This window comes from Sitophilus oryzae, unplaced genomic scaffold, assembly GCF_002938485.1.
Source record: "Sitophilus oryzae breed Bouriz unplaced genomic scaffold, Soryzae_2.0 scaffold_120_pilon_pilon, whole genome shotgun sequence".
NCBI lineage: Eukaryota > Metazoa > Arthropoda > Insecta > Coleoptera > Curculionidae > Sitophilus > Sitophilus oryzae.
This window is the reverse complement of record NW_022145849.1, coordinates 40,001-56,833: the sequence shown is the minus strand read 5'-3', so window position 1 is coordinate 56,833 and position 16,833 is coordinate 40,001. Positions and strand designations below refer to the sequence as shown.

At 32.6% G+C, this 16,833-nt stretch overlaps 1 protein-coding gene across 1 annotated transcript in view; it reads right to left on the bottom strand.

Annotated features, from left to right (window-relative positions):
* Positions 1–4,421: 4,421 nt before the first annotated feature.
* LOC115891947 (piggyBac transposable element-derived protein 3-like) overlaps positions 4,422–16,833 on the bottom strand; it is a 41,463-nt gene continuing 29,051 nt past the window's right edge. Inside the window, exon 3 of the mRNA XM_030912558.1 lies at positions 4,422–4,724. Coding sequence (XP_030768418.1) covers positions 4,422–4,724 — 303 coding nt within the window. The remainder of the gene's footprint in view (positions 4,725–16,833) is intronic.

The following is a 16,833-nucleotide window of genomic DNA, read 5'->3' as shown; positions in this document are numbered from 1 at the left end:
TCATATAAAAAAACTCCTATAGTCTGTCCAACGACAAGATCCTTGACAGTGATTGATGTGTCTGTCATTTTAATTTCAAAGTAGTTTATTTTATTTTAAAAAGAAATACGTTGGTACAACTGGAACGCATAGCAGAAAATTAATATATTTTACTTAAAATTTGACTGACAAGTGATTACTTCAAAATATTGTGAAAAAAACTGTATAAAGCTGAAAAAATGTAATCGAGTTATTTTATTTAACAAAAAATGTGGTATATGTTAATACAACACAAACAAGAACAAGACACCACATAGTACCCACCAAAAAAATATAAAAAAGAACTATTTCTCACTCTCAAGCTTCATGAAACTTCCCGCATTTATGATTATATTTATCAATATAACTTATGTATGACAAATTTGTAATATTCCACAGGAATAAATAAAACAACATAAATAAAACAAACTATTTTATTAATAATAACACTTACCAAATTTTATACCTTAAAGGTTGATTAATTAACTTTGATCTTAATTTTTTAAACCAGTACCTTTTGAAATTATTTTTCTGCAGTACTAAAATCCATTATTTACCTATCGTGTGATGTCGATATTTTACAGCTACTCCAGTTTTTAGTATGTGTTTAGTATGATCTTTCTACCATATACGAGATGCACTTATCTACGACGATATGGTATACAAACTTTACTGATGGTAACTTTATTGGTGTACTTCTGCCTGGGCAGCGAGTATTAACCATAAACTATGCTCTGGGTCTACAGTTAATTTTCGCTCGATTTTTCCTCCATTTGACTTCAAAAGACACAAAACACACGTAATAACACGAATCAAAATGCATCATCTTCCAAAACGCAAAGTATTTGACGATGGCGCGTCCCTGTTGGCATTAAGTTCATAACACGCCTACCATATATAAATAAAATGTTATAAAATGGTTGTTGATGTCAAAAAACTCCATTAAAAAAACCTTCTTTCGTTGCGCTCAGGTTACGTAGGTGATTTTATTAGACTCTGAAAACAAACTTGTGTTATTGATTCTAGAATCGATCGCAAAGGTGGCGATAGGCGCGATATTACATAAAAAATTAGGGTATTATAAACACGTTTAAACCTAAAGCGCAAATAAACTAGTATGAAATACTAACATTTTATTGGGTTAGAAAATACATATAAAGCTCGATGTATTCTTGGTGTGTGGTATTCTTCAGGTTTGGTATTGCTTAAAACAATTTTAAGTGTTGTTAAAAAAATTGTAAAAACTGTCTTAATTTTGTAAAGATCAAGCCATTTTTATATGTAAGCAAAGGATATTTGTACCACAGTTATAACATTCTTTGATCCAACTTAAATTTTAACTTGTACCACAGATAACATTATAATGTTATCTGTGCTTGTACGAACTATTGAACATGAAAAATTAATAATTAAAATGGGGTTGCCAGATTTTTCAGATTTCCGAAAAATCACGGATTCGGATAAGTTGTCCCGGATCCCGGAAAACCATTATACAATACTGGAAAAAATTAAATTACGGCATTTTTTATGTAAAAACGGTCTCTTGATAAAAATCGATACGAGTAATTGTTTTCGAGATATTTAGAATGAAAATTATCAATACCTGTCATCATTGACATAATTAAACGTGTTGACTACATAGTTATTAAAATAATAAATTTAAAATGTTTTTATACCAAAAATTCAACAGAAACTGTTTTATCGTCATTTTTTTGCAGAAAAATTTGTGATTAATTTAAAAAAAAAATAAAAATTTCCCAAATTTATTATTTCAGTCAAAAAACTATCTACTCAACGGGCTTATTTTTTGTCAATAATGACATGTATTGATTGTTTCCATTCTAAATATCTTGAGAACTGTTGCTCGTAGCGATTTTTACCAAAAGAGATTTTTTACGTAAAAAACGTAAATGTATATTTTTTACTCAGTAGTTTTATACAGGTACGGACGAAAACTTATTAGTCTTCAAAACTGTTAAAATACATATAGGTGGCGCCCCCTACAAATAGGAGCCATATTGACATAAAAATCAAATTTCTCATGTCAAAAAACTCCCATACACCAATTTTCATCCAAATATTGACGTTACTTCATAAATTATTTGGAAAAAATCGAAATAAAAATGAAACTATACCCTGTACCTCCAAAACTAAGCATTTTAGGACATATAAATTTATATAAACTTTTCGGACCACCCTGTAGATTAAATAAATATTTTTCATTTATTCTCAAAGACGGAGACGTGCCAATTTAGTAGTGCATATTTAGCATCAATAAGAACGGTAAAAAACACACGGTATTAAGACCTTACATTTTGTCGACAGTTTGCAAGCAAATTAGACTCATTTTTCGCTTGGATGCCTCGATATTATACCAACTGTACGGACACCAGGGTAATTACCAAGTCTTATTTACGATCGAGCCTTTTGTTTGGAAAGGTAATAGTCGAGCGAACATTTATCAGCAGGCGTGAAATGTGCGAAGTCATGTACATAAAGCACCAGTCGCCATTACGAATGCAACCATGGAATGGATAGCCAACGTAAAGTACGGACATCTTTCACAACATCGCTTCAGTTTTGCAGCTTGATAGCCGACAAGATAAAATAAATAATAAAACCGTATAATATTGCACTGGACATTTTCATTATTTACTTAACTTTATATATTTTATTTTATCCAACAGCCACTACTTATACAGACATTACTCACATGTATACATGCACATAAAATAAATAATAACACACGCGTGAGTTTTTCAAGTTATAAAAACTAATGTGCCAAACTTCAAAGCCACACCATTTTATAGAAATTATTAAGCTTTATTCATAAATTACTAATTCAAATATTTATTTAAATTAACATTAACATTAAATGAAAATAAAATATTTTTTGTAGATTCAGAAATTGTAAAACCTTGTATGCCTCCAGATGCTGTCCCCCCATTGCTTGAAATAGGCTCTGTCATTACAACGACTCATTCTAGAACACTTACAGCACCTTGAATCTTTATCGCAATCTCTGTTTTATTGTTGATGGACTCTTCGATATACAGGGTGTTTCAGAACAAATGCGAAAAACTTCAGCGGGTGATTCCTTGTTAAAAATAAAGGGTAGTTTGCTTTATAAACGTTGGGTCAAAAGTCAATCATTAGGAAGATATCGCAGTACAAAGATGGCGAAAAAACAATGTTTTTATTTTTTATCTTGAAAACGAAAAGAGATAGACTAATGAAATTTTATGGAAGCATTACTGTTATGAAAACACACTTTCTGGTAATTTTTTCACTTTTTTAAAATGAGTGGAAGGGGTTGAAATAAACTACCCCTATCATTCTTGTTAACGAAATTTAAAGAAAAATCTTATCAAACACATGCAAAAAATTAATTTGGATAGTTTAGTTTGTTTAGAAACTTTTTTATCTCTTGTGTTTTTTTGATAAAATTCACTGATTTGAAATTAAAAAATAAAATGTAAAGCATTACATGTCAGGACAAAAAAAAAATTAGATTAAGAATCTAGTGATAATAACGATAATAATAATCATCTAGATAATAACCTATTGCAGTAGAGTAATGTCAAATAAAATAATATTAGAAACATCCTAAAAAGTAACAGCGGCCGACTAGATTTTTTCCTAAAAAAATTACGGCAGCCCACTAGATTCTTTATCAGAAAATATTTTTTGTCCTGACATGTAATGCTTTACATTTTATTTTTTAATTTCAAATCGGTGAGTTTTATCAAAAAAATACAAGAGATAAAAAAGTTTCTAAACAAACTAAACTACCCAAATTAATTTTTTGCATGTGTTTGATAAGATTTTTCTTTAAATTTCGTTAACAAGAATGATAGGGGTAGTTTATTTCAACCCCTTCCATTCATTTTAAAAAATTTAAAAAATTACCAGAAAGGGTGTTTTGATAACAGCAATGCTTCCATAAAATTTCATTAGTCTATCGCTTTTCGTTTTCAAGATAAAAAATAAAAACATTATTTTTCCGCCATCTTTGTTCCGTGATATCTCCCTAATGGTTGATTTTTGATCCAACATTTATAAAGCAAACTACCCTTTATTTTTAACAAGGAATCACCCCCTGAAGTTTTTCGCATTTGTTTTGAAACTCCCTGTATATCCTTCCGCAACCGTTGCAAATCGCCATCCTCCATGTCTTTTTAACGTTGTCATGTTCACTCCTGCATTTGCCAGTAATGTAGCGGATGATCTTCTCAAACAATGGCCAGTGTATTGCTCAGGATGTTGTAGACCCAAGTACGTAACAATTTTTGATGGCATTCTCGACAAAGTATTGATTCCCCGCGCATTGCGTTGTGTATTTACCATTTTGATTAAACACAAAAAAATATTTTATGGGGAGTACCCTTTGGTCTCAAACGTAGTTAATTTCTGCACAATTCCACAGGATTGACAGGAAATCCTTCCGGCATTACAGTAAAACTTTGTGGTTTCTTGGACTTCGTATCGGGTATCATGACATACAAGTAAGAATCGTTGTCTCTAATATTCTCCACATTCAAATTCGTCAACTCATCACACCTGCATGCACCCGCGATTCCAATAATAAGTGCCGTTTTAATCAACAAAAACTCACCGTCCGGGGCTTCTTCCAAGAACTTCTTGATATCGTTACATTCCATGGTTTCTGATTTCCTTGGCTTGAGAGTTGACTTGAGCACTGAATACTAATTAGTTATACTGAATAAATTAGTCCATAAGGATGATGGAACAAATTTCTTCTGTAGTTCAAAGAAGTAAACAAGCGAGATAGTTTCGTTTATACCTGTGACATGTTTTACTTTCATCCACTCTTCAAACGCCTTGAATTCCCTATCATATATACGCCACGAGACTGTTCTGGTAGTAGTTGTGCTGTAGCCGCCTCTGGCTGGTTAATAATTTCTTGCGGAAGATCTTCCTGAATCATTTTTCTTTAAAATCTGACTTGCTGGTTGATGATTCACTATTTTATCGTTAAAAAATCGCGATTTATCTAAATGACATCTTAATGTCAGTGCTATTTATTATTTACAAAAAAAAACGCACATCTACGATATATTGCATAGTAACAGAAACGCATCCTGATAATTTATTAATTCGCAACAATGAAAGTAGAACTGGTAGATTCTTTTAAATCAATTATTCTTTAGAGATTGGACATGAATCAGTTCTGCTGTTGGATAAAATTTCGTATGGCACTCGTGTGTTATAACATATAAGTCACTTGAGAAAATTAGCCCTTTTTGCCTAGGACCTCGAGGGCTAAACATTTCCCAGCGTGACTTATATGTAATATAACACACTAGTACCTTAAATAACTATTAAACATTCCTAAAATATTTATTTTATATCTGCTTCTTCGACAGTACTTTACCTGTCATGCATATATCAAATCAGAACTCAAGAACCTGGAAGACTCCATCCGTAACCTGGAATGGAACTCCTTCAACGACCTAAAACGCTTCAAGAAACTCCTCAGGACTAACGACCTAGAAAAATCAAAGATATTGCCCTTGGTTTAAGTAAGAACAATCCTCAATGAACACCTCAGTAGATTGAAGCTAATAAACAACGACGAATGCAGATTCTGTGGGGAAACATCAGAACACCCTATCAGTGAATGTGCCGAGACGACAACCATTCATGGCATAAACTTTGGTACAACTAATATCGGAGAACTAACCTCTGTAAAATCTTTTCAGATACTGGATTTTGTCAAAGCCCTGAGAATGTGTGATGAGTTATAACTTTAGTAAAACTTTTAAATATTCTAAGTTACAAATAATTTATAAAACTAAAATATGCTATATATTTTATAAAACTATATGAATACATTCATTGTTTCTTGTATATTAATCCTGAGAATTTCCGAGCCAAGTGAATTAGCTACACCGATTTGTACACAAATCGATTAGTAGCTTTTTAGGTCGAATTTAGAATGACGTTAAAAACTAGGACGACCTTTTTTCGACACACTTGCAAGGTTTTATGCATGCTTTAGAGTTTTTTAACGACAATGTGTAAAATACATCCGTACCCTGTTAACTACTAAACGTACGTTAATAAGTTAAATAAATGTGTTCAATATTGAAACAGATGTTGACTGAAACAGTAATGTAAACGTATTTGTATTTTAGTCTAGTTGGGCTGCAAAATATTTTTTTATTATTCAGTCATATTCACCAAATTCCTATCTGCGAGGGGTTTTAAAAGGTCTAATACTAATATTGTGTTTTTCATTTGATGTTGCTAAACAGAAAATTACACCAATTATTTTTTGAAATTCTGAACGAATATTTCGCAGTTTTGTTTAATCATATTACCATCATTATCAAATGAAGGGTAACTGAGATACTATGGAGAACTCAAAATGCAACATTTTCAATTTCACCCAAAAACCAAGCAAGCTATGAATATTTTGTATATAACAACTTGGTCTTCACAAGAATAGTGATATAGTCTCACGAAAGCCGTATCTCTCTTATTTACTATTAAGACACATAGGTACTCCATGAATATAACAAAAATGAGACTGTGAATCGTTATGGCGATCTTGTAAGTCGGAGAGAGAAAAAGGCAAAGTGTTGATTACATAACCTTTAAATATTTGCTCTTCTTTGTTTAGTACATCTTATTGTAGTGAGCGTATTAACTGATACTGTACTCTTCGAACATACGAAATGCGGCATCCAAAGCCAGACCTTGCCAATCCGGTATACACAATATAATGATTAATTTAATTACATTAAGCGTTATGTTTTAAATCACTACTGATACTTTGTATTCGCGTGTTGAGATATTTCTCGTTTGTCAGATAAGAATAATGTTACACTACATATAAATGCGATAAACACGGTCGTTGTAGAATTCCACGGATACTGGTCGAGATCCGATAATCCCAAATTAATGAACGGCAATATAGAACGTCCGACTTGGGCTATTTCGATCGTTTAAAAATCGAGCAAAAGCGCGGTATGTTCGCGCATTCCTTCAAACGATCCTCCCGGTCTGCGTCTCGACAAGTTAATCAGTCATAATTCCCTTTTGGAAGCGCTCCGTAGCGAACACTTCTTTTCTTCGCCGATCTATTCGAGGCTAATTATACGCGCTTTTGAAAAGTGTTGGCAGTCGTTCTTCATTCCTGCTCGATTTAAATTTAAACCGGATTAACGTTGCGCAATCATTTGAACCTGAAATACCGGAGCCTTGTAACGCGACAATGTTTCGTTTTGGCTAGCATCGCGTCTTAGAAAAACATACTAATTGTTTTAACGTCGTAAGAATAATAATAGGAATTTTACTAGATACAGGATTAGACAATCACATAAATCAGCCTCTCTCATGAGTTCCTAATAATAAATCTTTAGTTTCGGAGCTGTAAAAAGTTACGTCCCTAGCCCATCCGTAGTGCAGTTATTTTCATATTTAGATTTATATTATAAGATGTTTGAAAAATGAAAAAAAAAACTGATAGCCATACACTTTCAACAGAAGGAAAAGAACTGTATAATATTTAAAAAAAATACACGTTGCCTTTTCTTTTTCATTCTTTTATTTAAATTTGATAACGATAAGCAAAAATACCCAAATAACTATAATACATTCAACTACATACCCAACTTATCTAAATGTCACTTTATCTACACAAGAAAACATTAGACCATAGTACTACCAGTTATGACCTATGCATGCGAAACCTGGACACTTAAAACGGACATTTATAAATAAAATATGCTGGGAATAACCAAGAGAGATCGCAAAAGAATACAGTGGATACGACAAAAAACTCAGGTAATAGTCATGTTATCCACAGGCCATGTCATCCACAGAATCAAATCTCTCAAGTGGCAATGGGCAAAACATCTAGCAAGAAGGACGGATGGACCACAAAATGGATCAAGGCAAGATGGACCACAAAAATTACAGCATGTAATTAGGAGACCTAGAAGAGGGCCAAACCTAAGATGGGATATGATATTAGGAAATTAGCAGTGATAACTTGGGCCCGCATAGCCAACAATAGACAACAATGCGCCCAACTACAAAGAGAGTATGTAAATATGTGAGGGAGACTACACCATAATTGGAAATGGTTGAATAATGATGATGGTGATGATGATGATGTTTAACTTAAATACTAACTAAGCCAACTAATAGAGATCAAATAAAAAAAAGAATTATCATATTCACACTAGGATATTATTATTAGCGGATTATATTATTTCCAATCCTCATTAAAACAAAGGTTATCCACATTTATATTATTCATTAAAATTTCATACCTAACAACGGTGAAAACATATAATAAGTAGCTTTGTTTTGCAAGTTCCTTTTTGGGTTTTAGCTTGCATTTTTATGTCTTTATCTTGCAATTTATACGTCTCCAAATATAGACTGCACGGATCTTTTAATGCACGTATTGTGTTTCTGCCTCTCTATACGATAACATTTCCGTGCCCTATCGTTTCTGTTACGTTTTTGTTTTACTTTTACGTGCTTTGATTTATATTTTTATTGCCGTTTTAAAACAAAATCACGGAACCACAAGGATGCAAACGATATATCGATGTAGTAGATATATCGATGTAGCAAAATATCGATATTTAAGTATGATAGTAAATCAAAAAATCCCATAAAACGCCGCACGGAATGTATGGATGCCTCCTACTGCAAGTTCATCAAGGGACACCGCTAAATAGAAAGTAAAAATATCTTTAGGAAAAATGTATCCATGGGCATTAAAAAACCGTAGTTATTTCTATGATAATACTTAATGATTACTGCTAATATTTTAATAGAGGAACGTCGGTGGATGAAGTTGAGGAATGTTGTTTGTATTTTGAAGTCTGTTGCACCTGACTGCCAATAAATAACTACTATAGACGCTCGCTCCTTAAGGCATCTCGTACCGACCGTTTTATTGGTTATTACCATCTTCAAAATTATTAGCGAGATGTTTTACGAACTTCCGTTGAGTGAGTTAAGGCAAGGTAAAGAAACAAAAGTAGAAAAAAATAGCGTGGAATTCGCTTGCATTTACTGTGTTACGTGGGTATCTCAGTACAGAGTTAATTTTTGTGATAAATTTTAGAGTTTTGTATTTTCTTTATTGTATCATCATCGTCATACTCATTTTCAGCTTATTCAACCATTTCCAATTATGGTGTAGCCTCCATACTCTCTTTGTAGTTGGGTTCATTAATTAAGTTATCCCTGCTAATTTCCTAATATCACGGTCCCATCTTAGGTTCGGTCTTCCTCTAGGTCTCTTAATTTTTGTGATCCATCTAGGTGTTTTGCCCACTGCCACTTGAGAGATTTGATTCTGTGGATAACATCTATTACCTGGGTCTTTTGTCGTATCCACTCTATTCTTTTACGGTCTTTCTTGGTTATTCCCAGTATACTTCGTTCCATTGAGCGTTGGGCGACCTGCAGTTTTCTTATGATGTCCGTTTTAAGTGTCCAGGTTTCGCATGCATAGGTCTTGACTGGAAGTACTCAATGCTAACTTAATAACTTTATTGTATGTTGTTCGATAAATAAAATAATTGTATGTACTTGACTTCTTTGCCCGATCTCTTGATATCTAAATATAAATTAAACAAGTCGTAAAACACTGCAATATTGCTTACAGTTGAGGCTTGGAATATTTGGTGATTTAACAGCAAATTTTTGTTTTTGGTGTTAATTATCAAAAAGTGGTAATTATCAAATTAGTGGCCGACCGTAGCTCCAGCGTTAGTGTGTCGATCTGCGGAGCGGACGTACTGGGTTCGATCCCCAGCCAGTACGATCGCTTTATTTATTTAAATAAAAGTATTTATCTAAATAGAGCGACCAACGAGCCGCCACCTCAAGGAAAGCAATGGCAAACCACCTTGAGTATATTTGCCTTGTACAGCCTCTCAAATAGTGCTGTTCGGATTCGGCAATAAACTGTAGGTCTCGTGTACTTGTGAAACACTGATGACATACATCACAAGTACATGCGAGAGGTAGCCGACGCTCTATATAGAGTATGGCACTGTAAGAAGAAGGGGATCAAAAAGTACCAATTATTTATGTGTCAAAATACATCCTATATGTGCTGCTTGAACAATTTTGTTACTTAAAGCAAAACAACGTAACATGTACCATGTACCTATTTTGCAAAACGATGGAAAAAAAAAAGCTAAGATATCAAAAAAAGTTTTTGATTTTCAGCCATAACCCCAATTTTTCTTCTGCATAATTATTTTAGAAATTCAAACATCCCAGTAAACCTAATCAATGACACAATTAACAATGACAACCTCGACCCGCATACATATTTAGTATTCATAAATACATGACTAGTCTCTGAAATATGTCATTTTCCGAATCCATTCAAGTTAATAAAGAGAACAAAACCAACGCAGGTCAAAAAGAAAGAAAATAGTTTATATCAATCATAAATCATGCACAAAACGAGCTCAGAGAGATCATATCTAACTGGACCGTCAATGGCAAACATTATTTTAATTAATTCGTCAAATAAAGGTAACTACTTCCTTGGTTTGACTATTGTGACTTCAACTACATAAATCTTCAGAAAAGGTCTCTTCTTTCATAAACGTTTATATTTTGCATTAAGCACTCCCACAAACGTTGCCCAATCCATATTTTCACAAGGTTAAACAAAAAATTAGTAAGTTTAAATTAAGTCTAGAGATATTCCTGATTAAAAATTTGCAAGTAGTATTAAAATGTTCATAACGATTTAGATTAAAATAAGAAGGGTATTAAATACGCTGTTAAATAGAAATGAATATTTAAAACATTAGAATTGATAAAAATACTATTAAATATTAATACAAGGTTACTTGAATTAGCAAAGTATTCTATTAACATATATTCACAACGACGTAGTAAAAATACAAAAATATTAAAATTATTTTACCACTATTTTTGACCAGGAAAGGTTAATACCTATATTTACAGTATTTACTGTGAAACTATGTACCAAACAAACCCATTTAAAATTAAAAAAACAATGTGCGACAATGCTTCTAGGTTTCTAAATTCATGAATACTGTAGTTCCATCATAATGAAATAATAATCAAAAATAAGAATTTTTCCATTCTAGTTAAAAGAGAATCATTATAATTTCCTGCCGTATTACTACTTCATTAAATCAGTATTGGCAAGCTAATAAAAACAAAATAAATCTAAAATCTAAATCATTATGCTAATTTCCCTGCCTTAATTAATTAATTATAATATTCATCCTCGCGTTAAGCAATTTATTAGATGTCTTCTATGGTCCTCTCGAAAGCCAAGTGGTTTTTTTGGTACTAACAAAAAAATCGAACATCTGGACTATACGTTTTAGAACTGTAAATTAATAATTAAAATATTTGATCCACTTTTTATTTATGTAACTTTATGGTTGTTACAATCGAAAATATTTATAAATAAATTATGCGTATACGCTAAAATAATATCTAAACATTTGAAAATTCCAGAAGAATTCAGCCTTCTTCCCAGAAATGAACTTACCACAAAGGTATAAATATTACCTACATTTTTGTAGTTGGATAATAAAAATATAGTAGGTATAAACGCTGAGTTGTATCTGAATTAGCATCCTTCAAATTGACATATCAAAATTCATACTCAATATGGACCCAACTTATGACAAGAATCAATTCAAAACATTCTATTAATTTAAAAACTGTTCTCGATTTTTGTATTAGGTACTTTTTCGTAGACTTTTTGTATCATCATTTTACTTTTCAAAGTTCTTTTTTTAAACATGCACCTTAAAATTTTCAAGCGTTTTAAAGTTTTTTATATTGTGTTCTAGTGGACAGATTTTGATGATTTTTTCGGCAATTTGTAGCTAGATTATTTGACTTTTTAATAACTCTTTCTAGATTAAAATTGAAAATTGCCATTTGTCAATTATACGAGGGAAAACAAATGTTGATATTTGGTGAAAGTTTGAAACACCCTGTGGAGTATTTTAACAAAGCAAGGTATTTACAAATCATTTTGTCATCTAGGTGTACCTTTTCTCGATAGTTTGTTTTTTGGATCATCTCAATAGCTTCATTTTTTTGGAGATATTTGCTTTTGAAGAAGACAACAAAATTTTTTGGTATTTTTTACATTAAAACTATACCTATGCTTTTGGTCTTAGTCAACAGACCTTTCAAATAGCGTTTACGATTTATGTAAAGTCTGTCTTTGAAAAATTATAGTATTATTATCTATTAGGCAGTCACTCTAGCAGAGATGGTATTAAATCCAAAAGTTGATCTCTACCATGATCAATTAAACAAGCAATAGCCGATACTTTAGAACTTAAAAACATCTCTACTCGAGTAAATGTCAATAATATCACTTTTCAATGACAGTGGCATTACAAAAACCACAAACACTATTTTATAAGTGTGTTGATGAGGACCCAAAAGCATGTCTTTGCTTTTGACTCCTCGTCAACCCAAAATCAATGCTAAAATTGCTGTAAATCGTTACTGCCTTATTCAAAAGCGAATATCTCCAATAAAAATAAAGCTATTGAGATGAACAAAAAACCAAACTACCGAGAAAAGACGTATCTAGATGATAAAATGAATTTTTAAATTCCTTGCTTTGTAAACATATTCCACAGGGTGTTTCAAACTTTCACCAAAATATCAACATTTTGTTTTCTCTCGAATAATTGACAGACGAAAACTTTCATTTTTAATTTAGAAAGAGATACTAAAAATCAAATAATTTAGCTACAAATTGCTTAAAAATCATCTTACAACATTACATTAAACTTTAAAATACATTTTAAGGTACCCGTTTTTCGTATCGGTGAATAATGAATAAAATTTATATCGATGTACTTAAACAGCCGTTAAAAGGTAGCCTACTAAAATGCCGTTAATAGATATTGTGACGTCGTTCATGTCGGCGGAAAGTAATGCCTACCTATAAGCATTTTGCAAGAGCACCTGTGGCTCCGTGGCTGAGACTATCGCTTCGTGAACGAATGGTCCGTGGTTCAAATCTCACGCCGACCAAGACTTTTTTATATCTTTTTGATGGATTGGTTTAGTTATTTGGCGGGTTGGTTAGCGTGATTATTTGGAGGGTGTTAATTCATTGGTTAGTTGGTTTTTACTAATTTATATTTGTTTTTTATATTTTTTTATCAGTGCCGAGGTTAGTTGCGTTGGTTATTTGGTGGGGTGGATAGCGCTGGTTAGTCCTTATAAAATTCCTATATTTCATAAAAGCCGTCAAGTGCGTCACATCGGCATTTTAGTAAGCTACCGTTTAACGACAGTTTAAGTATAGCCAATCTATCTTTAGATTTAAATTTATACAAAGAAAATCTAGTTGTCTTCAAACGATTTTTTCGCGCTTTCGATAACACGGGTGAAAGTTGATTATAAACTATGTATGTGCATAACTTTGACCGCGAATAACTTTTAAAGAAATGTTTTTATGGCAAAAACCAAAGAGATCTTTTTTATTGAGCGTGAAATTTTGTATGAGAATATGTCTTGTTGAAGCTGAACTTGAAATGAACCTTATTTGCTTTGGAAATAAAAATTAAATGCAAAAGGTCAGAAAATTCCATGTTATTTAAATGGGAAAAGTATCATGATTCCGGCACGATTTAAATTAAAAATTAAGAGCTTGTTTACGTTGGATATTTTTTTAGAGCAAAAACTAAAATTTCAGAGGGCGGCACCAAAAAAAATCGACTTGGGAAATAACGGACACCCTACTACTCATCTATAGTGTAATTAGAACAGGATCTAGGAAGTCAACAAAATTAATAGGAAGCAACAAGCACAATACCTACTCTTGATTCCTTACCAAATGACAATAATTGCACAATTATTTTCGGTACCATTCCTTCATTAAAGCAAGACGTAAACAAATAAAAAACAACATATTATCCAATGACAAACGGGCGGCTCGTTAATATTCATCGGGCGTGCCTCTTAACTTTTCCATGATATCATCATTAACAAAAGTTACTGGCAAATTTCTTCGAAAGTACGAAACCACTCATCGCGTTGGAATTATGGTTCTTTCGTAGCGTGAAAACTAGCAATTTCATTCGTCATTAATCACTTTATTTTCAACATCTTTCTTCGGTGTAATTAGAATAAAGTTGGCACTATTAACAAATCATTCACAAGCACGTAATTTGCATGTTTTAAGTACTCTTTCAATTATTCTTGAATCAACAATAGTACTAATTTCATTTAAAAACTCTCTAATTATATAAAAATGAAAGTGGTCATTTTAAACATGCAAACTGGAAATTATTAAAACGTTAAAAACATTTGTATAGACGTAATATATTAGATTCAAATTCTTCTGTTTCAAAATTTTCGTTTTTTAATCTATCTACTTTCTACCAAAAATGATTTACAGTTGTAGTAATCTTTGTATTGAAACAAAATAGAAAATGTCACAGACAAAAGGACATTTTTATGTTGTGGTGTTTGGACCACATATTAGGTTCTGCAATACTTGACTTCATTGTTTCACCTCTTTGTGAGTATTTGGGCCGAAAACTAAATACTCCGAATCAATGAGCACCTACCGCAGCACCCTTCGGGCAAGAATTTAAGCTATCGAAAGATGCGTACAATTTATCTTAGATAAGAATTATCGAAAACAGGGAATAGCCATCTTATCCGATAGTCAAGCAGCACTAAACGCGATCAACTCAGTAACCATCAATTCGAAGTTGGTCAAAGAATGCCTAGAGAAGCTCAACAAATTAGGCAAAGTAAATAAAGTCCTCCTACTCTGATGGGGCCTGCTCACCAAGGGATAGAAGGCAGTGAAAAAGCAAATGATCTAGCTAGAAAATGAGCGAACACTCCACTAACTGGACCAGAACCGTTCTGTTTTCCAAGCGGGGATCAACTGAAAGCAGAACTGAATAATCTCGAAGACTTCATCCGTAACCTAGAATGGGTGTTTTCCAACGGTCTAAGACACTCGAAAAAGCTCTTCAGAACTTACGACCGAGAAAGATCAAATATTTTCCTTGATTTGAGTAAAACAATCTTTGAATTGTCACGGGGTTTCTAATAGGACACTGTCTTCTCAACAAACACCTCAGTATGCTGAAGCTTAAAAATAACGGCGAATACAGATTCTGTGGGGAAAATGGGGAAACACCAGAACACCTTATCACTGAGTGCGCCGAGACGACGACCGTTCGTGCCATGAACTTTGGTACGGCTGATGTCGTCGGATGGAGAGCTTGCCCCTGTGGAGCCGTCTCAGATACTGGCTTTTGTTAAAGCCCTGAGACTGTGATGAGTTATAACTCGTTATAGCTCAAGAAAGGGGAACACACAATAGATCCGTAAGGTCGGGGTGATTAACTCCCTCCTAAACATTCTACATTCACCGTCGTATATTTAGAGGACATTTTGTTGCTCCAAAATAAGACACGCCGCATTTATAAAATAAAAAAATATTTCTTTTTATGTTATTTAGTTTCTTCTGTTTGAGTTTGAAATGCCTATAGTCTTTTTTTTCAAAAACGTAAGAATGAAGTATACTACAAAGAGACAATAATCAGACAAATTTGAATAATTATAAAAATATATGGAATTAAGAATATTTGGTAACATCAAAAATGCATATATTTCTAATTGTTTATACGGTATATAAATACAAACACTTAAATGAGAAGTAAACAAACGTGAATTATCCGTAACTGACCCATCTATTTTAGTTTGGAAAATGAATAGCGACCAATTTGCGTATGTAAAACAAAATTTCGAGATTGGTATGCGTGTTGGTCCTTAATTTTACACGATTCCTGTTACGTTTTCGGCAGATGTAAATAGCTGTTTTGCAGCGAAACAAATTCGTTCCGATTTATCTTGACCGGAAAGATATGAACTGCCATCATTCAGAGAGCTTAAGTTTTAGCAATGATTAAGATTACCGACGGCGCATGGACATACATCAAGGAAGAATTATGCGTTCGGTAAAAGAAAACTAACCAATTATCTACTAAGAATATTGCTTGGAAATAAAGAAAACATCTTAAAATACATTCCAGTTTATTAATTTCGTTGCTTTTGGTTGAACTCAACATAACAAACAAAAAATGATTTGCTTGTTATTATACATTTTTTTACAAATGGCTTTTAACAGCTTCTTGTTCTTTTAACCAGGGTTACAAAGGTAACGAAAAGGCAGATGAAATACCCAAACAAGGTTCATCAATGCCGTTCATAGGCCCAGAACCAAACAAATCTTTAGAATGGTAGAGAAATTCACCAGGGCAAAAAACAGGCGAAAAAGTTCATAATAGAACATTCGCCAAAATTCACGGAGATATTGACCTGATAAGCAAAGACAGAAAGACAGTCAAAGCTCTAGTATGTCTACTAATAGGGCATTGTAAGCTGAGAAGGCATCTAAAGCTAATAGGATTGACCGACGACCGGTGTTTTGTTTGTAAAAAGTATCGAGCATATATCATTATTTTTTTAAAGGTGAATGCACCCTATACTTATTTTATTTTTACATTTCTTTAAAAATTCTCTACTCTTTTATAAAATATATACATATTTGAAATAAGCAGTTTTGTTAACATTTCAATTAAAAAAAAAGAATAATTTCCTGTATCGTAAAAAGTAAGCAAGAAGGGCATGTTGTGACAGAAAGAGATATTGGCCACAGGGTCAAAAGAAATTTAGTAATTTTAATTATTTAAATTAAAAATCTTAAACAGCACACGCTATATATTCATATTTTATCTGATAAATTTTACAATACACTCG